At 41.7% G+C, this 25,550-nt stretch overlaps 1 protein-coding gene across 2 annotated transcripts in view; it reads left to right on the top strand.

Moving 5' to 3' along the window:
- PDE1C (phosphodiesterase 1C, calmodulin-dependent 70kDa) overlaps positions 1–25,550 on the top strand; it is a 65,722-nt gene that overhangs the window by 8,677 nt on the left and 31,495 nt on the right. For both annotated transcript variants that reach the window (XM_010012089.1, XM_010012088.1), the window contains exons 6-12: positions 3,614–3,714; positions 5,839–5,967; positions 12,780–12,881; positions 14,189–14,309; positions 18,306–18,387; positions 23,441–23,561; positions 24,766–24,941. In XM_010012089.1, the coding sequence (XP_010010391.1) occupies positions 3,614–3,714; positions 5,839–5,967; positions 12,780–12,881; positions 14,189–14,309; positions 18,306–18,387; positions 23,441–23,561; positions 24,766–24,941 (832 nt within the window). The remainder of the gene's footprint in view (positions 1–3,613; positions 3,715–5,838; positions 5,968–12,779; positions 12,882–14,188; positions 14,310–18,305; positions 18,388–23,440; positions 23,562–24,765; positions 24,942–25,550) is intronic.

Genomic DNA, 25,550 nt, shown 5'->3' with positions numbered 1-25,550 from the left:
GGGACATTCTCCTGTTCTCCAGAATTTGCTCACATCAGTATTGTATCCTTGCTCTAACATATGTAGTTGTTCAGTTCATCACTTTCACAATATTTATGCAAGGAACTTGGACATGCTGGAACGAAGACTTTGATTTCAGAGGGAGCGCTGGGGCCATTGGTTTCATTCTTCAATGGGATGAAGACAGAGACGTGAAAAAATCATACAATAAAGTAGAAAACACCCCCTCATTTATCTTGTTAACAAGTCATTTGCAATGTGGAAAAAGCACTTTTACTTTCCAGATTTAAATAGTCTGTGTAGTGGTAATTTATTCTAGTCTTAAAGGGAAGAAAGAATTGTCTGGTTTATCTTTACATGCTTCATTTGCCTTTGTCATGCTCCCTGTTATTTACAAGCTCTCTCAACAGTTTTATTCCAGGCTTCTTCTTTCTTCTATTTTCTGTTCAGATAAAAAAAATCTTCTTTCCCTCTAATCATATTCAGTGCCTGAAATCTCTTTAGTTTTCCTGGGTTTTTTTCTTCCTCAGGATGATGCCTTGGAATGAATTCATTATACTTTACCATATGAACTAGAATATTTTGGGTTCTCTCATAGACATAATGTTGAAAGGGAAATTGGAATTACTCTGATATTTATCTGTGAGAGGATTGGTATACAAGCATGATGTGCAGGAGCAACTTCTAAGAGCTGACACATTTTTCTCATTTAATTCTTTTCTTTATTTAACTTTGTTGTTCAGCTGTGATTGTTACTTTCTTTGGTATTATTTTCTGATTAATCTTGGTAATTATTAGGAATTGCCATATGATTTCTTTGTGAATCCAGAAAATGAGGTGCAAATGGTAAACTTAAGTGTTTTTCCCTGATATTGTCAAGAATTACAGGAGACTATTTCCCACAGCAGACCTGTAAAACTGCAGAAGCATAGGACTTCTGCAACATCTGTTTGTGCCAAAGGGAAGTGAGATCCTCCTCTCCTCCAGACTATTGTGATTAATAAGCTTATGATCATCATGAGCTCTGAAAATGATGACTACTTTGGAATAAAAGACCATAAAATCTGGGGAAGAAAACAAGCTAATTATTGCTGTCGTTGTAACATTTTGTTGGAAATGCATCTATTTGTTTTGTTAGCAGTGGAAACACTGCTCTTTCCTCTTCCTTTTTCTTTCTCTGTGCATTGATCCTTCTGTTTACATGCCAATGATTTGCCTTAGTAGCTAATTCTTCATATTTAGTGTACATTGGTGATAGACAATTATGCCTCATGACCTGTTTTTTATTTCCACTCTGGAAGCCATTACTGGTTCTTTCCTGCCTTCTTTGCCGCCAGCCCACACCCCCCTACCATGGCAGAAAGTTTGCAGGTTTTGTTCTGGATTGGTTTTGTCAACCCTTTAGAAATGAAAAACATTCACATTTCCATTCTCTTTTCACCTGCGACAGTGTCCTGCTGCTTTCTCAATAGTTCTTGATGGCTTTGTTCTTTAAAAGTAGCTCTCTGTTCCCAAGATGAAGTCCATCACAGACTAGTGAAAGGTAATATCACTGCTTTGATGGAGATTGCATCCATTCTCTGCAGGCTTTTTGCCATCTTGTTTACTTCTCCTTGCAAGGCTGTAGCAGAAAAAAAAGGAACTAAAAGGTTCCAATTACTTACCTGCTATTTCCCTCCTGTTACTCACAAGCCTATTTTGATTTTGTGCTACTTACAGTGATTTATTTGTTACCCGCAGTTCACAACTGTAATAATCCCAGACTGTTTTCTGAGTGGTCTTTCTCAAATGCTCTTATGACATTTAATACCTCTCCTCAGGTGTATGACACCCTATTTGAAAATCTCCATTACCCAAACTTGTTCAACAAGTGATGCTTTGATAGGACATGTCAGTTTGTACTTTTTCTGTATGTGTCTTAAGAGGTGAGGGTAGGAGACCTCAAGCACAGAGCTTATTGCCTTAGTGATGTTTTAAGACTTGGGTGATAAGATCATGTTGGAGTGGGACTTGTCAGATGATGCCCAGAGGTCTGAAGTGGGTACATTAGACTAGCTGGGTGAGTTCTGTAGTAGTTCTCTGTGCATAATGTAGGTTTGCTCTGCCTGTTCTGAGCACTTTTACCTGATTTTTTCTATCATTTGCACTCCTTCTTTTTGGAAAATGGCAGAACATGGTTGAGTAATGGAAGTCCAGGTCTAGTCATGTAGCCTGGAAACCCTGGTTCCTTTTTTATCCCCCTTTACAGTCAACAGAAGTTGGTGCTTGAAAGTTGAAATCACGGTCTTCATCAGCTGGAGAACATTCCTTGTTCACAGGTCACACCTGGAAACAGAAACATCCCAGATTTCTCCACCACTAGTGCTGTCCATGCCAGTCCTGGACCAATTGTGTAGAGATGAGAAAATAGTTTGGTTTCTGTTGTCTGCTCATTTCTTGATCACTTCATCCTCATCAATAAATCAAGAGTTGCCTTGATTATGGTCAGTGGCATTGTACAAAGTATTTCTGGCCCAGTATTTTCAAACTGCATCTTTGATATAAGGAGATCTTTAATACTGAGACTGGCTTCATTCTTCATGGGTTATGCAGAGATGTCTGTCAAAGACAGAAGAGCTGGCCAGGTTGCTGTGTGCAAAGCCCCACAGTTATTTGTGCTTCCCCTGCACATGTTAACAGACCAGTGGTGGTCTCTGACCTGTAGTAAATGTTTAGAATAGCTTTATGAAACCATACTGCTTTTGCTGGGTTTTAAAAGTCAGTTCATACATGAACGTCTGTCAAAACGTTTGCAGGTTGACAGTGAGCTGTTACAAAAATATTTGGCAACTGTGGTAAAGGTTTTCTGCAAATGTAATACATTCCAGCATTTCATACAAATATTTACAGCATCTACAGTATCTAAAGCCTTTGCCTCTGATGCGCTTGATGTTAACAGCATTCCTTAGGTGCTACCAGTGGAAAACCAGACATAAAATGATTGATGAGTCATTTAGAAATCCAAGTCAGAGTGACTTAAGCATTGAAAAATAAGGCTTTGATTAGAAAATAAGTGGGGAAAAGAAATCAACTCAGGGCTTCCTCAAATGTTTCTGTAAGTGATAAATAACGAGAAGTACATATTGTGTGGTTGTGCTCCCTGTTCCCATGATTCAGTGATTGACGAAGACTTTCAGTCACTGGAAATCAGTGACATTCTTCTGTATTTGAGGCTCTGCTACCCAGGTCAACTGAGCTGAAAATACATACCCTGTTGGTTATGTACATACCTACACACGTATCATCAAATTCCACTTGAAGAACACTGATTTTCTTGAGCCTTCGCTTTCCTCACACATTGCTCTTTGAGAAAGGCAAATGTTTCCCTTTGCCCTGCCTTAAGCCCTATTAGCTCCTGAAGTTCAATTTATTTAGATGAAGCTTCAGGAAAAACATTGCTTCAGCTTTTGTGTATCAGCCAGAGAAGTTTGCTTTAAACCAGCTGGCAGGCTGCAGGGAAAGGCAGTGACGTGCAGCATTGCCTGTCAGCAGGGGATAACTTGCCTTAAAAGACAAAAGCCTTAATGCCTGGGAAAATGACAGCTTATCTGATTGCTCTGTAATCTCTTTTCAGCACTGGCTGACAGAACTGGAGATCTTTGCTATGATCTTTGCAGCTGCCATCCATGACTATGAACACACAGGAACCACCAACAACTTTCACATCCAGACGCGGTGAGGCCACTGTAAATCATGATGAAGGGTTGGGAAATGGAGGGGGAAAACTTTGGAGGATGACAGCACAGCTGCCTAGAAAAGTGCAGGAGCTTTTGCTTTCAAGTGATATAGAAGGAAAGTTCATGTCCTTACATTGCATTTCATTTTCTCTTGCTCAACCATTTAAAATAGAATGCATGTATTCTAGCTTCCTGAGCATTGTTTTATATTAATAATCAGGAAAAAGGAAGGTCCTAAAATATTACTGTGTAAAGTTGCCAAAGACAAATTGCTGTGCAGAATTATGTACTTTGAGGAAGGTATTTGGAGGAGCTACTGTAATACAACACTTCTCCTTGTTGAATTTGAAGACTCAAACATTAACTGCATTAATCAAGAATTCACCAATATTAGTGAACACCAATACTACTCATATACTGTTTTTACTTGAGTGGAAAACCACACTTGCAGCAAGGGGATATGCTTACCATTGCCTGTTCAGGGTTATCAAATTGCTAGACAGTAATGAGCTGATCGCAGGCTAGACTGGACCAGTGCATTTTTAAACTTGGCATCTTCTTGGCTTTTGGATTGGTGGAAGAGAGTTGGAGGAGATGAATATGACAGCACAATTCAGAGGTGTGCAAAGATTGGGAAGTCTCTAGTTGCAGTGGTAATTGGACAGCTAATGTTTGTGTATTACTTTGACAATGGGAGTGTACTGGTAGCAATGATAAAATGTCTAGATGTCCTTGACTGACGCTGCACACTTGGGCATTTCTAAGATGCATTGCATCTCACCCTAAATTAGATGTCTGGAGTATGTTAGCTGAATCATGCTGTGTATCACAGATATATAAAGGTTGCTAGGATAAATAACGCATACGCTCAGGAAAGCTTGAGAATGTAGAAAGATGTTTCTGTCTCTGTTCTGGGCCAAGCCACACTCCACTTCTTACAGCTTCATGCATGCAAGAATTAGGGATCTGCTGTGTTTTCCAAATAATTACAGAAGAATTCAAGGAAGGACAGTTGTAATTTAATTTCTGTAACACTGAACATCAGAGGGTATAAAGTGACCTTAAAGCTCATCCAGTTCCAACCCCTGCCACGGGCAGGGACACCTTCCACTAGAGCAGGTTGCTCCAAGCCCCTGTGTCCAACCTGGCCTTGAACACTGCCAGGGATGGGGCAGCCACAGCTTCTCTGGGCACCCTGTGCCAGATGGCGCAGCCACAGAAGAACGGCCTCAGAGCTCATCTCAATCGCCCCTCTGGCAGGTTAAAGCCATTCCCCTTGTCCTGTCCCTACAGGCCCTTGTAAAAAGTCCCTCTCCAGATTTCTTGCAGGCCCCCTTTAAGTATTGGCAGACTTTTATAGGATGTCCCTGGAGTCTTCTCTTCTCTCAGCCTGGGTCCAGAGCAGAGCAGCTCCAGCCCTCGCAGCATCTCTGTGGCTTCCTCTGGAATCACTGAACAGCTCCACGTCTGTTCTTGTGTTGTTGCCCCAGAGCTGGACACAGGACTTGCAGGGGGGGTCTCACTAGAGCAGAGAAGGGAGCAGAGCAGGGTTTCAGACCAGTTTAGCCATTCATCAATTTCAGATTTATGCCCTGGTGCTTAAAACAAGGCCTGAAGTGTCTTTGGTCTTACTCTGTCCCACTGGGAACTGTCTTCCATACAGCATAGTCTAGTGCACAGATGACAAAAAGCATTTTAGTTGTATCTTGCTTACAACCAGTTTGCTGTTCGGGAAATAATATTGGGACACATCTTTCAATTGCTTACTTGGGTGCAGTCAGGCTTTACTATGAGAGCAACATACACAGGAGCTGGAAAAGAGCCTCATGATTCAAGTCTAGATTTATGTCTCTCTCCCAGCTCTCAACATTTATAATTTTTAAAGCATGTAGCAAAGAGCCCAGGTGAGTCTCAGCTGATGAAATAGATTCTGAGTGAATTTTGATCTTTAGCTATCTTCTACTGAATAACAGCAGTGAACAAAGTGTTAAAAATGCTCTTAAAATGCTCGTATCTGTGCTATAGAACTAATCTCTGCAGCTGATCAGTGGAAAATTTATGAATGTAAGACTCATTAGATAGGGAAGAAACGAACTTTCCTATGTTTTCTTTTAAATACTAGGTCAGACTCAGCCATTCTATATAATGACCGGTCCGTGCTTGAGAATCACCACGTTAGTGCAGCGTATCGGCTTTTGCAAGATGATGAAGAGATGAATATTTTATCTAACCTCTCAAAGGATGACTGGAGGTAAAAATGAACATTGCAGCATCACCACAGGCTGTTATTACCTTGTTTGAATGGCAGTATGCATTACTGTATATCATATATTAATATTTCTATTACTACAAGAAAAGAGCTGTAAAAGGTGTTTGTCTTGCTTATTTCTACTTTTAGCTTTCACCTCTGGTAGTGAGACTAAACTTTGTGACAATGGATTATAATATACCAACTAAGTGCCATCTAATTTCTGAGTGTCACAGAGACACCCTTTGCACACATTCATTTGTAATTTAGTGTAGGGCTGGGGCACTGTTTGTTCATCTTAAAGCATAAACTTCTATGCATTTACTTTGACACTCCCTGCCTAGAAATTATAAATGGGACTTCATGCAAAAAAGAATCTAGCCCAAGGAGCACAAATCAGTGTGCTATATATGCCAAGGTGATGTAAGAAGCTGTAGTTTAAAATAAGCCTCAATGCAACATATGATTTATGTGCCAAAATCAGCCCATCATTTGCTTTCTAATAGCAGACAGTTCAAACTCATGAGGGCTTTCTGGGTTTTTTAATGGGGTTTTTGGAACTCCAGGGGGTGGTACTTTAAAAATAGCCCAGTGTGCTAGACAGGAAGAATCCTGCTCCATGGTCTTTCTCATGGAAGGGGGAGCAACTTGTGGGATCTTATGTGATGCACAGTGCCTCCTGCATACATTTAAATGCGATACAATGCTGAGCAGTCAGTTCATCTTAATTTAATATAAATGTGGGGAAGTGAGCCCTTCTCTGAGGCCTGGCTTATAGCAAGCTGGTCAGAGAAGGCTCTGCTTGCTGATCTGTGTAACCTGAATTTCCTATTTCTTTCAACTTGTGGACAGTGCTGTGATCATATAGCTGAACACCAGGAATAAAACTCAGGAACTTACATGCCTGATTTCAATCAGTGTGAGTGTTGTGGAGGAGTGGCCTGAGAAATTCTATCCCCCAATATAGAAAACAGTCTCATGGTGGGCAGCAAGCAGGAACTTGGAAGAAAAAAAGTCTGCACAGAGGTGTTAAAAATCTAATTTATTTTTTTAGCTACAGCTGGTAATGCCTTGTCAAATACTGGCAGTGAATTACTGCTTCTTTTTATGTTGGTGGGTGAAACAGAAGGAACCAACTGAGTAGAAACAGCAGCCTTAGAGCCAGCGTCTACAAGGAACAAGGGAGCAGCTCGTTGTGTATGCTTCATTGCACAGACACCATCTGCAGGAAGATGGTCTGCTTGCCAGCTTTAAACTGGTTTTGCTTGAATCACGGCTAGCTTTGGGTATTTCTCATCGATTCTGTGGTGTCAACATGTGTGTTCTGTTAAGGCAATATGCTTAGACCCAAAGTGTCAAAGATTAACCCATCTCTTTAAGAAATACTGTAACTGCCCAAGCAGAGATACTGAGACGTTTGGATTTGTTCTCTCTCAAATAGGGCTTTATTATTTTGTAGCTGCTGATCAAGCAGCAGCTGCACAATAAAGGCCGTTATCTGGATGTGCTTTCATTCCAAAACAGTGATATTTGTGTGCTTTTGCTTTGGACTGCCAGTTTGAAGTCCCGTAGCACTGGAAGCACTGGAAACATTGGCTGACTTCTGCGCGATCTGAGGTGTTGAAATTAAAACCAAGAAGCCCAAAGTTGCCCAGGCTGGCACTCAAAAAAAATAGGACCCTCAGTATTGGAGGATGCTTTGGGAAACTATGAAAGCATGTCCAAATATAACTTTAAAGTTTTTTAGACATACCTGATAAATGTCTCTCAGCAAAAGGCCTTAGTGATGGGTTTTGGAAAGCAAATTCTTAAGTGCCCTTCTGAGCACTCTCACTCCTTTTCTCACATTACTAAGAAGAGAAAATCTGATGGTCAGTGGATTTTGCAATCCTGTATGTCTGTGTGGGTTTTATCACTTTTGTGGTATTCAGTTATCTAGTTAGGGAATGTGTTCTCAGGAAAGAAATCTAGAATGTTAGAGCTACGTTTTACTATTGAAAAATAAATGGGCACAGGTTTTATAAGGAAAGCAGATGAGAGAGAAAAATCTTTTGGGCTACAGCAAAGAAGAGAAGAGTTAAATGCTTGCTGGTACTTAAACTACTTTTTTTTCTCCATTTAAGGAACCCTCTGTTGCTTATTAAATATTTGCAAATCGGTTGAGTTGCCTCGTTTCATGAATCCCACTTGTGCAAGTCATCAATGAGTAAATGAAGAAACCCTAACAGAAACAGATCACAGTGAATTAAGAAAATAAACTGTAAAGTGAACAGATGCTTTCCAAGACACTGCTATAGATGCCTTTTCTGGCACTGTATGTAATTGTTAGTAATTGCCATGCATTTATTGAGACAGAGTATGTTTAGCATAAGCCCTTTATCATCAAACACAGGGTTTAAAAGACATCTGGAAAATGTTTATCTCCTCAGCCCTGTATTGGAGTACAGCTTTAGGAAGTGACCTTTAATGCAATACTGATTTTGTCAGTAAAACTACTTGGGGTTTTGTCCCCCAAATAATTCAAGCCCTCCTTGTCTATCAGTGTTGTTCCTTTTGGGTCTGTGGTGAGAAATCCTGCATGTTTTTTAACTGAAGACATCTTTGGTCAGAGATGTCTTTTGTACATTACAGCGTGTGTGTGGTTGTGTAATCACACCCTTTGCTTACAAAAGTTTGTTTCTGTGCATGCAGGATGGGCACATTCATATTCCAAATGTTATACTTATGGTGAGAATCAGTCACTGAAAATGCTTCCTTGACTGTAGCATTTTTCCTATTCGTTTCTGTAAGAATAAAGTCCTGAGACTTGAAGTGGACAAGATGAGCAAAACAGCTCACTTCAGGAGAGGTTACTGTTGGTTCCTAGCACAGGGATTAAGTGATCTAAAATGGCCTTTTTCCTGTCCCTTTCCCATGAGTGCATGGAGATGAAGTCCTTCACTAGGATACAGCTCTAAGGTGGATGCTGATAAAGAGCAAAGATCCATCCAACCAAATAACCAACAAAATGATGTAAGGTGCTCTGAGGCAAGAGAGGTAAAACCATGAAGTAATTGTTCTGAAGAGGAAATTAAGGTATTTGCCAGATGGATCAGTGCAAGGCTTGGAAGTATTCAGATGTAAAGTCAGCCTGGGTCTCTCTTGTAGTAAAGATACTGTAGAACTGTTCTTGGTCATGGGACCGTGCCAGATAACGCGTTTACTCATGAATCATCTGCAGGCCACCAGTTAGAAAACAAAAAATCAAAGCCGTGACAGTGGCCACAGGATGAATTAATACTCAACGTGTGACAGTAATAAACCAGGAAATTCACTTCAGGTTTTCCTCTTCTCCAATTGCTTTTCCTGAGCCTGTTCCCTGACAACCTGCTCTCTCTACCTCATTGTTCCTTTCCCTAATTCTGCAGGGGTATTAAAAGGCATGGGCGAGTTATTTTAGAATTTACTATCAAATTTGGTAACTTGTATCTTTGTCTCAGTGGGAGGCTCTAGGTGAGACGATTTGATTTCTCCTGGGCTCCTGGCCTTAGGGAAATGTATATTCTACCAAGAGAGAAAACATCTGGAAGTGTAATGAGAAATATTAAAATCCTTAATTAGTTAGTCAAGCAGCACAGCCAGGTCTATAAAAAAGACTATGAGTGTACAAGGGATCTTCAGTTGAGGGGACCTGTGGGAAAACTCGCTCCAAAGCCCTAGCAGAACATAATATTCTCAAGATTGACTACTTTGATGTTACTGTATTTTTGTTGCCACAAACAGTGATCTAAAAGAGGATGAATGATAAATCCAAGCTCAGTTTTTCACTCTGCCACAGATCTCCTGGTTGATTCTTCCAACACACTTTGGTTGAAATTCATTTCACCCAATGTGAAGAAGCAAACTATGCTTTCTTCTTCCTTAAGGGAGCAAGGCAGTACCTCTAGAGGAGAATTCGTTCCGCTCATCTGAGGATGACCAGAGCCATGCTCTGGAGATGCTGATCTCCATCCAGTCTCTACAGCAAAACCAGCTCACATGGAAACCAACAGGCAGCTAAAGTCTAACAGGAACGGGTAGAAGGCTTAAACCAATATACTTAGCATGCAATTTGTTCCCACAGTGGCTATTGAGACAAACAACAGAAATACATTTGAAGATGGAGTAGGGAAACTGAAAGAAGATTCTAGAGTGGGTATTAAACATTACATATTAAACCAGGGAGGTCCTCGGGGCCTGGAGGTGTGGTTTTCAGTCATAGGACAGAGAGGTGCAAGCTAACAAGGCATAGTGTAGCTCCTGCTATGTCTTTTAGGCCAGTTTCAACAGCTGTAGAGCTGCTTACACTCAGGAACAACCTGTTGTGCACGTGGTCTGCCTTTCTGCAGTCCCTTGATAGCCGCAGTGATGTTACTTTCAGTTCTGAGACCAAGCTGGCTGCTCCTGAGTCTCCTGTGTTGAATGCAGACTGCTCCTGTGAATTGCAATGTTTTCTTCAGACATATTTGGAAGGAGTCAGTCCCAGTCTGTCTCAAGGCCTGATCCAGGCTGCCCAGTTCTGATTGAAGTTGGGTCAGTTGTTCTGTGTCTGAAGCAGACAGGAATTAGGTCAGGTTTGCAACTAGTGCAGATCCATACTCAAACCTCCCATGAGATCCTGAATTGGTCACTGCTGCTTTTAGGGCTGTTAGTTAATTAAAATGCGCTGAAGGCTGTAGTCTGTAAGAGTAATACAGTGTTGAGCAATGCAAATTACAATGTAATGGTGAGCAAATAGGTGCCCTTTTTCTCCTCAAACCATTAAAGGGCAGTTTTCACATGCTGCTACTCTGCTCCAAAAAGGTGACTTGAAGGAAAGAGCTGCTCAAGCACAGCAGCCTCCTGCTTCTGCATGTTCAGAACTGCCTTTTTGCACCTTGCTGCTTCTTGGTCTGTTGGTAATTGAGCTTCAGCTCACCTGTGAATGAATGAGTGCTGTTCTATTCTAGCCCATATTGCCCCAGTGCAAGGGCCATAGAATAAAGTTTCATGGACTTGAAAAGACATGACTAAGTGATGGAGTAGTTTGGACTTTTTTGCTCTAAGCGGGAGAGAGATCATCTAGCAGATAAAATGGAAAATGAAACAACACACTTAAATCAGACCAAACAGCCCCCATGGTTTTACTTATGTACAGAGCAAACTTGATATGAAGTCCTTGAGGTGCACCAAAGCTTCATGCGGTCCCTGGTTTGCTGCCAGCCCTGGGCTTCAGTAACCTGTGCTGGGTACCTGCCAGTGTGTTCCGTGGCTCCACGTGGGAGCAAACCAAATAGTGCTGTCAATGAGAAAGCAAGGGGTAAAAAGATAGTTGACACCATGGCCCATTCCCTACTGGCTCTGGCACTGAAGCCAGTGAGTCATTCGCCTGAGCTGAGCCCTTCCCTTTAGTATTCCTACTGTAATAAGCTACTCACAAAGTATCCCATGCAGACTTATGAAGGAATGGCGCTCCAGAGGATACAGCAAAGTGTCTGCTTTTTCCCAGGAATAATCCCAAGTGTTAATTGTTCCCACAGTCAAATTATACATGGCATTTGGTTTAGGATCTAATGTGGCACAGTTGTTCCCACAGCATAATCAGACCCTTTTCTTGTAAAAGTTTGTTCCTATGCATTCAGGTTCTCCTCTCCTGCCTCTCTTGCTTGTATTGACAGAGAAGTTTGTGCTGCTGGGAATGAACCAGACGAGGGAACTGACCAGGAATGGCAAAAGAAAAGCACAAATTACTTTAAGATGGATTGTTTTCAGCCAGCACATCATCATCTTGAATGCTGCTGGCTATGCAACTGGTTGTATATAAGTGTGGGGAGAAGGAGGTGGCTATACTGGGGGAAAAGCAAGGCCAGGTGATGCCACCTTATCATGTCTGCAGAACTCCTGGTGGGGAGGGAACACTCTTTATGTGACAGTCTCTACATGGTGGTGGTCTGGCGCTGAAACTTGAGCACAGCCACCAGAGGCAAGACAGACATGATTAAAATAGACCACGTCCTTCATGAAACATTCATGAAAAGAAGAATGCTAACTTCTATTTTTAGATGGAAGGTGACCCATTTCTGAACCTCCCGTATCCTGACCTGGGACGCTAAGCTTAGGGTGTTCTTCCTCTGTTAACCTGTGGATAGCTGAACTGAGAGAAAGAGGAAATTAATTTGTATTGAGTACTAGGTCAGAATGTCCTAGTTTTAGTTTGTTTAACAAGATATGTTTTAGTTTGGTTAACAAAAATTCATACATGAATAGTTTGAATGTGTAATATCAGGGGAATAATGCAGGTTCTCAAAGGTCTTGACTGCATATAAGCATCATGTGTACTAGGAGCTTTTATTTAAGATGCTGTTTTTCCTTCAATAATACGAGTAAACTTTGAACTAGATACCAACCACTTTTAGTCAAGTGGATAGAGATTCAGGTTCAAAAGCGCACCTGATTCATGCTGAGGCTTTAAATAGTTTCTGTGCTGGCTTCTAAGAACGCCCTATAAAAGAAATCAATTTAAGGGGTTTGTGCTTAATTAATAAAGGAGTACTAATGCTAACATCCTCTTCAAAAACATCTAGGATTTTTCTTAGCAAGGATTAGTCATCTGGCTTAATTTGCAGCCCTCTGACTCCCTTGTTTGTGTATAAAAACATCATCCTCTTCCTCACCCCTGAAGGGTTAATGGCAAGTGTAACATACAAGGCAGAAGTACAGTCAATAATTTACAGATAGACAACAAAAGGAACTGGAGTGTGTCTGATGTTTTTGTGTTTCTCTTTCCTTGCTCCTCTCATTGTGATGCCATCCAAAAGGGAATTCAGAGCTCTAGTGATCGAGATGGTGTTGGCCACCGATATGTCCTGTCACTTCCAGCAAATCAAAGCCATGAAGAATGCTTTGCAGCAGCCAGAAGGGTGAGTCACTTCACAACACTGTGCAGTGAGGGGCTGCATTTCAGCTGCTGCTTTGCCATTGTGTTTGACTTCAAAAGCACCTCCCCAGAGGCCCTCACTCTCTTTGATGTCTGCATCAGTTCTCTTCCCGCTGTTGAATTTTGAGTGAATTCGCTTAGAGTGGACTGGCACCCCCCATACACACATCTCTGCTCTGTGCTGGTGGACCAAAGCTTGCAAAGGTCACCACGTTGGGATAAGCCTCCCTGTGCATTTTCCTTTGTCCGTCAGGGTGACATCAAGGACATGATCCAGCTGAGTGACCTCGACAGCTTGAGTGTGACTCAAAGTTATAAGATGTGCAGAACACAACTTATGCATTGCCCTTCTGCAGATGGCATCAGCTGCCACCTCTGCAAGGGGCCTGCTCCATAACCAGAGGAGAGATGAAAACAACTTGAGGTTCACTGAGGGAAGAACTGGAAAATAACAGATGGAGCAGGATGAGGAAGGCCTATTCTTCTTCCCACTATGCCACTGAGAGCTGTAATATTTTCTCCACAGCTCTTCCCCGTAAAATGCATTTTATACTGCAGAAAGCTCTGTGCAATGGTCATTTTTTCACCCTGGACACAGGGCTGTCCAGAGCCTTCCAGAATTATACCTGTATCAGACTAGACTGTGGCCACTTGGTCCTCTCAAAAGCTACAACTTTTCCAGCTGTTTCACACAGTTAGAAGCTGGAATAAAAAAAGCAAGACTACCCCTCCCAAGAAAGCATCACTTACTGGGATCCTGGGCTAGCCCCTTAGGTTATGGCTTTAAGAAACTGGCAGCTTTTTTTGTTCTCTGGAAGCAGATGCAAGGATCCCCTTCTGACCTCACATCAGTTTTCTAGCAGTGAAATGTTTGTTTATCAGTTACTGTGTAGAGTCATGAGAGCCCCTGAGATCAGATCCTGTTTACTACAGTGAAGCGGTAGGGACCAACTTCTCTTCTGAGCTGCATAAAATGCAGCCCAGCTGAAATGGGGAGCACAGCAGCTCTTCAACCCTGCTTGTGCAGACAAGCAAGCCTGGAAAGGAGCTCAGCCAAGCTGAGCAAGGTTTTTTTTTGCACTTCTTAATGTCTTTTTTACAACAGGAGTTGTGTATGTTGGAGAAGTGGGACAATCTTTCATAGCTGTCTGGTTTTATGAACTCAGAAATCATTCCATTAATATCCTGGCCAAAGATTCTAATGACCTCATTTCCCTGCTTAGGTGAGATTTTCGTCATTCTCCACTGCAAGAGCAGACAATTAATTTGTTTGATCCTTTGGGTTTTCAGAATTGACAAGCCGAAAGCCTTATCACTGTTGTTGCATACAGCAGATATCAGTCATCCAGCCAAGGCCTGGGATCTCCATCATCGCTGGACCATGTCTCTGCTAGAGGAGTTCTTCAGACAGGTAAAGCTAGGAAAGTCCCTCTGTATTTCTGCAGCCTGCACAAGGAATGTGTAGGGCTGGGCAGGGAAGTAGGAAAATGTGAGCACAGACCTTTTCCTTTTTCTTTGGTTTATGCAAGAACCTCCTAAATGATATGAAACTTTCTTTTCTGGCACTAGTAGCATTGGCTATCATGCCTCTTGGGAAGTTTGTGTCTCATATGTTGTCTATAGATAAAGATGTTATCTACATGGTAGAAATTCTAATTTGGAAAGCTAATGTGTTTCAAATCAGCAAAATATAGACTATGTGACACTCTACTTAGCTGTAGAACCTAAGAAAACAGATTTAGGTATCTGTACTTAATACAACTGTATTTACGTTGTTGGGGTAGATGTAAAAACTCCATTACCCTTACTTTAGGTGGAGTAAACTGATCTAGTTTATAGCTCACGGTGGACTGACTCACAGATCTAGACAAACTTGTTGACAGGCCCACAAATCTAGACAACCATTAAGCTCTGTGTGAGAGCTATAAGCTCCCCAACTGAGTAATTAAAAGCATTTAAAGAGCTGCCTTATTAAAAAGAAAAAAAAGAAGTTAAAAGTAAACAAAGCACTTAGTGTTTAGGATACTTTTCAGCACTATGAATTACTAAACTAAGCAGAAAACCAAGTGCTTAATTTCCCTCCAGAGTTCAATAACTTCATCTGAATGCAAAATAAGAAAAATAGGACAATTTTAAAATAAAGTTCTAACTTTTATTTTATTTCATTTTATTTTTAATGGGACTGTGGGAATCCCTTCTTAATAAGGACATTTGAAGCATTTGCTTTGAAATAAATCCTTTCTTTTGTTTTTCAAACCAGGAATGGGTTTACTAGCTGGAAGTGGGTAGATCATACCTGCAGTTGTCTCTGTTGCCACACAAGAGCCTTAGGCAAATAGGCTGATTTTTGCATATATTTTAGGGAAAACTGTGCATGTTTATGTTTTTCTAGTTCAAAATTATGCTAGATGTGTTAGAATGCACCACAGCTGTATCTCCTAAAGATTGGGGAGGGATTAGCTAGATATGAGACCACAAAACCCCAAGTTTTATCTGGTTTGTACATGTATTGAAGGCAAAAATAAGTCTTCATAAGAAAATTTGATTTCAGTCAACAAATCCTACTTCAGTTTTGAATGACAAATGCCTCTACTGTGAGGTAAAGCATTTTATAAAACTTGTATTCTAGTTCCAAATTCAGATGCAGTATTAATTCCCTCCTTGGGAAAACCCTTAAGCGTACCATGAAACATAGACTTGTGTTCATTGCAGTTACTTAGTACTGGATCAATACATCCCTATCTAACAGCTGAAAACCAACACAGACTCTTCTCACAAGCTGAAAAGCTTCACTAGCCAGAGGCGACCATGGTGATAAGGAACTGGGCCAGCCTCAGATTAGGTATTTACTTCCTCATGCTCTTCACCTGCAGACCCTCTCCTGGCCTTTCTGTTATGTGCTCTACAGAGACATAAAGCCTGACTTAATCTGTATCAGTACAGATTCCCAGCCCTACTGATTTCCAAGTATCTTGTGATGTGACACAGGTCTTCCTACACCAAGTAACGGTACTGTAGGTGTGAGTGGTGCTTCTGAGTACAGTACAGTTACTTTTACATTCAGCAGCTATGGTGAATATCTCTTAAAACAAACATCTTGCATGAATTAATTTAGTTTACTAATGCACTTTAGCTAGCCATGAGGGAGCTGCCCAAACAGATTAGAAGCAGCCAAGTGACTCTCTGAGCAGTCATAAAGGCAGTTAGAGATTCCTTCCTAAAGAGAATTAGGCACTGGGGTTTTTAACAGGTGTAAGGAATAAAAGAAGAATGATGATTAGGAAAGAGCCGGTATTGAGAGATGGTTTTCCTCAGAGATGCAGCAGACACGGTAAAGGAACATTACTTGGAAATATTTCTGGATCGTTTCTGTTTTACCCTGGTATTTGTATACCAGACTCCTAACACAAAGCAGAATTGTTCTGCAATAGAAGAATACTATTACTTGTTGTTTCACCCAAAACTCTAACAGGACTTGGCCCCCATTTCCCGTGTGTCATATTAACAAAAGAAGAATAATTCAGCTCTTCTTATGCCTATGGAAGTTTTTCTCTGATTAGTTTGCTGGCTGTTTTAACTTCCATTTGACATTAGTAAGAAAACTGGCAAGAAGCTCAGTGCAGTTAATGTGAGCTGCTAATTTAAGGAATTGATTCTATAGTATATTAAACAAGCTATTTAAAATTGAATGCTCAGTGGGGAGTATTGCAACTGTGTCATCCTATATATCTTCTCAGCATAAAGCAGTATTTTATAGAGTGAATGAACCAAGTTAAAGACCTTTTTGAGGATATGCCACTTGAAAGGCTGGGAAAAAGTGGGATTATAACACTTGATCTCCTGGACCAGCTTGTGATATTAGCAAAGGACTTTCAGTTCTGAGGGCTGGAAAGTATGTTTGGACTTGTGTACTTAAAATGTACATAAACTGTTGACAATGTCAGGATCATAGAATCATAGAATGCCAGGTTGGAAGGGACCTCAGGGATCATCTGGTCCAACCTTTCTTGGCAACAGCATAGTCTAGACTAGATGTCCCAGCACCCTGTCCAGCTGAATATTAGAAGTGTTCCAGTGTTGGAGAATCCATCGCTTCCCTGGGGAGATTATTCCAGTCACTGATTGTTCTCATTGTGAAAAACTTCCCTCCCGCATCCAGTCGGAATCTTCCCAGGAGTAACTTGCACCCTTTACCCCTCGTCTTTTCCACGTGACTCCCTGTAAAAAAGGAGCCTCCATCTTCTTTGTAGCCACCCTTTGAATACTCGAACATGACGATAGGGTCTCTCCTGAGCCTTCTTTTCTCAAGGCCAAACAAACCCAGTTTTCTCAGCCTTTCCTCACGTGGCTTCCCAGTCATGGATCATCCTTATGGCCCTTCTCTGGACCCTCTCCAGCCTGTCCTCATCTTTTTGCATAGCAGGGACCAAAACTGAAGGCAGTATTCCAGGTGTGGCCTGACAAGCCCAAGCAACAGTGGAATAATGACTTTATCTCTGCTGGCCATGCCCTTGTTGATGTAACCCAGCATCCTGTTGGCTTTGCCAACAGCAGCACCCTGTTCACCCATATTCACAGGTCCCTTTCCACAGAGCTGCTGAGTATATCCTGGTCTGTGCTGCACTCTTGGATTGTGTTCACCCGGGTGTAAGACCTTACACTTGTCCTTGTTGAGCTTCGTAAGGTTCTTGTTAGCACACTCTTTGAGCCTATCCAGGTCTTCCCACAGGGCTGCTCTGCCTTCCAAAGTCTCCACTTCCCCACTCAATTTGGTGTCATTGGCAAAATTCATCAGGGCACACTTCATGCCGTCTTCCAGGTCATTTATGAAGATATTAAACAGTGTTGGGGCCAGTATTGATCCTGGGGACCCCACTTGTGGCAGGTTGCCAGTTTGAAAGGGAGCTATTTACCAGCAGTCAGACAGTTCCCCACCTGCTGCACAGACCACTTCTTAAGACCATAAGACATCAGTTTCTCTAGGAGGAAGCCATTGGGAAACCGTATTAAAAGCCTTGGAGAAATCCAGATAGACAATATCCACCCTTTAACCCACATCAACTGAGCAGGTTACTCTGTCATAGAGAAATGTCAGTGTTTCCTTTGGGAGAAAACAGTAATCTGCATCTGGCCAGCCATGACCTGTGAATTCTTACCTGAAAGGCTAGAAAAGGCATGGGAAGAAGTGTAAGCCCTGAAAAATCAGTCCTGAAGCTTAATTCATTAACTTTTCAAGCCAAAGTCAAATTCTTCACAATTTGTGTTAAACAAAAAGCAGAACAAAATCAAAGCAAAATTGAAAGTGAATAACATAAAGTGAAATGAGAGGCTTATGTTGTCATGCCCTAAGATATCAACATGCAGTGTATTGTCTTTGTCTAATTTCTTCTGCGTTTTGTTTCTCCAGGGTGACAAAGAGGCAGAACTAGGGCTTCCCTTCTCTCCGCTGTGTGATCGCAAGTCTACTATGGTTGCTCAGTCTCAAATAGGTATGTCCCTTTCGGTGCATGCCAAATAGCATCTTATAAGCAAAACTTACTCCTTCCTGTAGGACTAAGTTCGTGGGGATCTCTCATCATGTGAAATTTAAAGAGAGGAAATTAAGCACCGTGGCATTATTTTCCCCAGATCAACAATTCAAAGCTGAGGAGCCATTAAATTTATGGTGGTGGTTCCATGCAGTAAGCAAGTTACTCCTGATGTGTCCGCAGGGATGGTTACAGCGCCTGGTTATGACACTACTCCACGTGTTTCTGAGCTGTGAGATGAGGTGCACACAGCAACGTGTTGTGATTTGAATATCATTGCTGGATATGAAAATGTGATGTCAGTCCCTTGGATGACTTGTTCAAAACTTAGTGTGCCTTTTACCATTTATTCTTCCCAACTTTCCCTCCCTGTGCTTCAACCCAACCAGTATTTTGCACTGAAGCCAAGCAATGAGCAAACCTTTCCCAACTGCACCCATTCAGAAACACAAAAAGAGTCTTTTTTACACACTCACTTTCTCTACCTCTCCTCCAGTTACTGGGTGAAAAAGTAGGAGAAGGATGAGGCAACAGGGCTGCTATTTGGTGAGAAAGCAAGAGGGGCTAAGTGAGGTAGAACTGTTCAAGGGGGCAGGGAGCAAAACAAAACAAACCTACACGTTTTGAATCTGTGGATGGATTTTAATGCCTAGAGAGCAAGTGAAGTAGACAGAAGAATGTGGTCTAACCTCAACTGGAGAATAGGGAGCCAAGCAGGATAACAAAAGAGAGATAAAACAGACCTTAAAAATGAGGGAACTGAGACCAGAAGCAGAAAAAGAAAGAATATAATAAAGGAAAACAAACAAAAAACTCAAAGTATAAAATTTCTCACAAAGAACAAGACAAAGCTATCCCTGAACCTAGGGGAGTTCAGATTCATACCTGCGACTAAGGCCTGTTTCTGTGTAAATCATTTCATTGTTCCTGTTAGGCAAGCCATTCTCTGGGGGACCCCATCCCAGCTTTTTCTGGCTTTGGAATTTCAGACAGTTCAGCCAAGAATCTGAAGTTGAAAAGCCCTTTGCCTGGTTGCCAGACATGCAGCATTTCCTGCTCTGCAAAGGTAACCTAGAAGAGCGGGAATGCGCACAGAGCGCAGTGCAGCTGTGTTCTGCCAGCAGCTCGGCGGAGGGGAGCAGCAGCAAACTTGAAGTGATGCAGTCTCAGCTAAAATCCCTGCTGAGGTCTCCTGGGCACGCTGCAAGTGCTGCTGTGCTGTGGGAGAAGGTAAACTCTATTTCTGGCTGGTGTGGAGGGAAGCTCATGCAGAGACTTCTCTTTCACATCCCTTCTATTAGCTTTCAGTACATCTCTCTGTCCTTACAGGGAAGGGGAGTTGTGTATCTCTATGTAGGGGAAACTAGTTTTCCTCGTCCTTTTCTGTGCCTTTTTGTTCAGGAAGGCTAGAAAAGCCAAGAAACTTCTGCACTGATGCCCCAGTGTCCAGCCACTGCAAAATTAATGATGAATTAAACCATGACCATCACAATTCCACCTTCTAAAAGAGGCACATGTCAGCACGCAAAGGCAGCCTTACTTAGTCATATACTATTTGTCATTATATTTGATTTGTGCAGTTTAGTAATCTATTGACATTAAAAGGCTACCCTCTATAAATCCTGCCTTACAACATTATACAATTTTCATTTCTCAGTCTGATGCACATAGACAGTGTCTTTCTGTGATGTCTCCTTTGTTAAAGCAAAACCTGTTATGTTTTCTGGATATCTGCTGAGGTAAGGCTTTCAAAGCTGAAGGCTTGATTCTCAAGCAAATAATCTGTTCCCATTCATTTATTTACTTTATTAATAGCCTCAACAAATTGTTTCCTGGAATAGTAATCACTACATTTCTTTGCAAAACTAAGTTCTTACTGAACTCCAAATTGTGCTATTATCTGCAGCAAGCAGCCATCAGTTCCCACAAATAAGAACCCCTCTGTCCTTTGAGCTCTTGGTTTTGTCAGGGACAGAGCCCAGAGATCCTGTTCTGGTGGCTCGACTTGTTTGTAGCTGCTGGCTTGCTGCTCTAAGGCCACTGCAAGTGACAGTGGGCAAGCATGTTCATTACCAAAAGATCTTCACAAATGCAGACTGAAGGTTTTGCATGGAATTTTTCCACAGCCATGAAGCAATCAAACAGCAAAAACTTCCTCTAAAGAAAGAATATCTCTCTGCCCTGTTGCTTCACAGTCTGTGAAAAACTTGTTCAGAGTTTAAACTGATAATTAAAAACCTTGAATATCAAATAGTGAACCTGAGGATTCAAACCTAATAATGCTAATGACCAATTTATCATCCTTTTTCTTCTTCTTCAGTGGAATAAGTGTGGTAAATATTTCTATACCCCAGTGAAGTACAGAAATCATGAGACATTCATGTCCAGAAGTGGGACTGCTTATCAAAATGAGAGAGACAAACTGTAAAGAAAAGCAGGCTGAGACTTGCATTTCCCAACAAGAATATCAGGAGTTAAAGCTTCTCTGTCTGCCTCAGACAGTAGGAAGCTTGTTTGAGTGGAGATCAGCCTTTGTTGTCATTGTCTTTTGCAGTTAAATGTAGCAGCATCCGTTTATTTTTGTCCTTTGGCTGGCAAGAGAGAAAATTACAGCTTCAGAAAGCATTGCATAAAGGCTGATGAGTGCATGATGATGATTCTTCTTCTTTCTTTGGGTGATGGTCTTTAGGGATACTGTCCTCTAGCCCGTGTTTGCTGTGGTGGCGTTCTGAGGTGGAAGGAATGAACACTAGGCATGTGCCTGAAAACCACCTTCAGCATGCAGTGTTAAGTGGTAAAATCATCCTAGCCACTGGGGCACGGAAATATTTACCATGCTCATTTCACTGAAGAAGAAAAGGGATGATAAAATGGTCATTAGCATGAATAGGTTTTAAACCCCAGATTCATTATTTGATATTCAGGGGTTTTACTTAGCAAACTAAATCACCGTATTTAAATTACAGTGTCTTTAGGTAAGAAGAGAGAGAACACAGGCACAGGGGGAAGGCACTCGGGAATATGGCATAAATTACAGCATTATTAATAAAGGCCTAAGCTTTGTTTCTAAGATAGCAGATGATGTTTCCCAACTGTCTTATAATCCCATTTTTAGGTAACACAGTGGAATAACTTATTCATGTTGTAGGGAATAGAGGGAAAAATAGACTTACTCAGGAAAGGTTCTCATAGGTGTTGGAGTTTATTTACCTGTGGTGCCTTGTGCCACCTCTGCCTGTCTGTGGATGAGATGCAAGACTTCTCCCAGGGAAAACTTGTTTCTCAGACACAACTGGACCTTGTGTTTATGTGCAGCTGTGGAGTATCTCAGGAATCAGATCCCACCACCTTGATGCTGCAGCTAGAGACACAGTCATGCATCTGATAGCAAAGATTTGTGTGTCTCAGGATCGTTAGTGGTGATCGAGCAAATGGCAGTGGTATTTACATGCCAAGCAGAAGTGACAAGGTACCATGGCTTGGGTTTCTTTGGTCATTAAGAGGTAAAACTTCTTCTGGGTGAAGGGGAATAGAAGAGACATATAGACAGATACACACACATATGTAAATCAAGTTCTCCTTATCCTCCAGATCCCTGTGGCACACTTAACACTGTTCTCAGCCAGTACTATTTCCAGTGTTTTAAACAATGGTATGAAGTTTGCTGGGATTATCTGGGTTGTGATCTAGCACACAATTCCTTCTTGTGGCTTTAAACTACATACATTTCTGATTAATTCCCTGTTCCCTAAATTTGAATAGATAAGACTGTCTCAGTGTTATGGAGGCACATGATTCAGATGTTCAAATAAGACTGAATGCATATTTTCTCCACATTTGCAGAATGTTGGTATGAAATTCTAAAACTTGCAAGTGTTTTCCATTTGGCTGGGCACAAAAATACACTTAATTACTCATCTTTTTAGAAATCTAGCAAAACTCAGGGGAGGGAAATAGAACTAGAAGGATGCTCAACTGATTGTATTCCAGGTGTGGATCAAAGAATCTATGAATTCAGGTGCATGGCCCATGTGGTGTCTTCTCCTTTTGTTGTTATCACCTAGAATCATCAGGGTCTGTTGTAGAAACACATCATGACCCAGTCAAAGAAATGATAATATTACGAATATAGAATTAATAGTTGATAATTACAAATCTTTTAAAACTGTAACAGTGGGGAAAAACCCGAATCCTGATGTGCCTTAGGAGGGATTAAAGACACCATTGTTTTCTTGGCTACCTGCTGCACCAATAAATTTGCTAAGTGAAGTGCTAAAATGAACATAAGAAATAGCCCTTGTCCCCCATAAGAATTTAGGGGAAGGTGTAAACTACTCTAAGCTTCTCACTCCCCCATTTTTCCCATGCAATTTGGATTTTCTCTCATTTTGTGAGCTTATGGCCACAGGGCCCTTCAGTCTGCCCATCCCAACATTCAGATCAGAGCCATATCCATCTCTGCCAAACTGGATACTGCAGTAGATACTATTTTATGTTAAAAAAATGCAGGGAAAAGCATCTAAGTCTGTTTTATTATCAACAAGAACAAGCATGCTGGGGAGAGAATATTCACAGCAACCCACTGGTTTGCAGTAAGGGAGGTTTGCATGTAACTCCACAACAGCAAAGCTTAGCAGTATTATTACTGTTGTATTTCCTGCTTTTAGAGACTTCATTTTTGAAACTGGGTTTTAGCCAAATCCGCTTGGAATTTGGCTTAAACATCACACTCCTTGTATAAAACACGTTCTGATGCATCTGTTCATGTTCTGATTTGCCATAGCTTCTTTCCAGTGTTTAAGTAGATACCTTTTATTGCATGCTATATCCAGGCTGTTGGGTCAGGGATTAATGTGTAACTCTCTTTTCCTTTTCTAGTATTTGCCTATCCCTCTTTCAAGGTATAATTTTCTTTACTCTGTCTTTTACAGTGTGGCTGTCTGCGATCGCTGAAGCAGTGACTCCACATAAATCCTCCTCTTGCCTGCTTGACTCTGCTTGTGTTTCTGCTCAGGTTTCATTGATTTCATCGTGGAACCCACTTTTACTGTGCTGACCGACATGACTGAGAAGATTGTGACTCCACTCATCGATGAAGCTTCCCGCTCTGGCATGTCTGGGTTCAGGCGTTCCAGGTGAATAACAGCAGCCCTCTCCCTTCCCTCTGCACATGCTGCCATTGTGCCAACTCCCTCAGTTTCCTCCCCACAGTGTATGTCTTCTACATGGCTTAAAGCCCCATATCTGCATTGGTGACACTGCAGCTCACCTTGTGACATGACTGTTGCAGGGAAACTCCAACCCCGGGGGAGGGCAAAGGAGGAGGCTGTCGTAAGCCTGAGCCATGCCTCCAAAGGCAGTGAGCACAAATGGTTTTAGCCATGCAGGGAGGTGAGCTTTAGTGCTCTCAGTCACTAATATCCTAAAAAAGGTAGAGGAGAGTCACGGGGTGGTGTGCAGTTCTTCATGTCTGGAACCGTAAATGGGATTGAGGTATGGAAGAGGACTGGGAAGTATCAGCACACTTAGTGACAGTATATAGGGTTGCACAAATGTGTGAAGCACCACCAGATTCACATAGAGTTTGGGTGTAAGGAGTCCTGGCCAATTTAACCTGCTCTGCTGTTGCAGAGAAACTACTCTATTAGTTGTTTCATGGACAAGGTATGTCTTGGAATTCAAACACCACCTGGCTAGCGCTCCCTAGAGTAGGGCAACCAAGTCAAGATTCCCTCTCCCAGGTAGCTTCTTTACTCTTGGGCTGTTGCACAAAGAGCAAGCACTAACATCTTTCTATGTCAATTATCTTGCTGCCTTTATAAAAGTGTGCACAAGGAAGTGCCCATCCTTGAAAGACAACTGTGGGGTCTGTAACCAAAATGAGCACCTGGTTTCAGCCTCAGTTGAGCTCACCAAGACGTGGACAGAGGTTTGCCTTCTGTTCTGTGCCTAATGGCTCCCATTGGTGAATTTTAGGAGCCTCCTCCTTTGACATATTTGATTTCTGGAATTATGTGACTCTCCAAAGAATATGTAGGGAGTGAAGATGCACAATGAAGGTAATGGCAACACTTTGAGTGATTCTATTTCTTAGAGACTATGGATACCAAAAACTAAGTGGGGAAAAGCTGCCCTTTATTTCTAGTACCGGCTCGGGTTGTGTAGTTTCCTTTAGTATCATTCGACCTGGGGTGGAAGGATGATAGGTTTAAGCTTAGTTTTTGTTTTTCCTGGTTGACTCTATTAAGTTATCTAGCCTAATGGTCGTTATTTCTCCTTAGCTATGTTTGGGTGTATGGAGCACTGATTTCTTCTGTGTTTTGTGATCTTGTATCCCAGTCTGAATAGCATTAATCCCTCTGAAGTTAAAAGATCAAGTGTCAAGAGCACTGGGTCCGAAGGAAGTGCCTCACTCAACTGCTCCATACTCACTGTGGATTTCAAATGTTTTAAAGCCACCTGGACTGAGGTGGTGCAGCAGAACCGCGAGAAATGGAAAGCACAAGCCACCAAAGGTAACAGCCAGCCTTCTTAGGGAAACAGTAACAATTCTTTTGACCTCTTCTTCTTCAAGCTCTTCTTCAATCAAATTATTCTCCAAGTAAGCACTGTTAGTTTGAAAGAATCTGCTTTCCCAGGTCAGCAACCTACACTGAGCTCACAAAGATAGGAATACTGTGACTCATCTCTGCCTTGTGCTCTTCTTACGTGGTGTTAAGTGTACTTCATGAAGAGGATGTGGACAGTGGGAGGGGGAAAAAGCCAATTGTAAGGGAGGTCCCCTGAAGTCATGAGTCAGACTCAAGGTGGGTGCAAAAATAGGTGGTACAGCGTTTGTAGAGTTAGGTTATCAATTGTTCACTGTTAAGATTGAAAGAGCAATGGATGACTGTTCAGGGGAGGACAGGATATTCTGGATTCGTAGCTGGTTTCCTATTTCTAGTGACAACTTGGATAATGACTTGGGAACTATGCAGCATATCATCAACCTGGGAGGCACTCCAAGTATTTCAGAAGAGCACGAGGGGTGTGTTGGTTGCAGGTTGATCGGGGTTCAATATTGTCATGTTATTGGAAAAAAACCCCACAGAGAAAAAAAGCCCTAAAACAACACAACAAACATC

The sequence above is a fragment of the Nestor notabilis genome, unplaced genomic scaffold, assembly GCF_000696875.1.
Source record: "Nestor notabilis isolate BGI_N333 unplaced genomic scaffold, ASM69687v1 scaffold8343, whole genome shotgun sequence".
Taxonomy (NCBI): Eukaryota; Metazoa; Chordata; class Aves; order Psittaciformes; family Psittacidae; genus Nestor; species Nestor notabilis.
The sequence above is the reverse complement of the archived record's forward strand: the minus strand, read 5'-3'. Positions and strand labels throughout refer to the sequence as shown.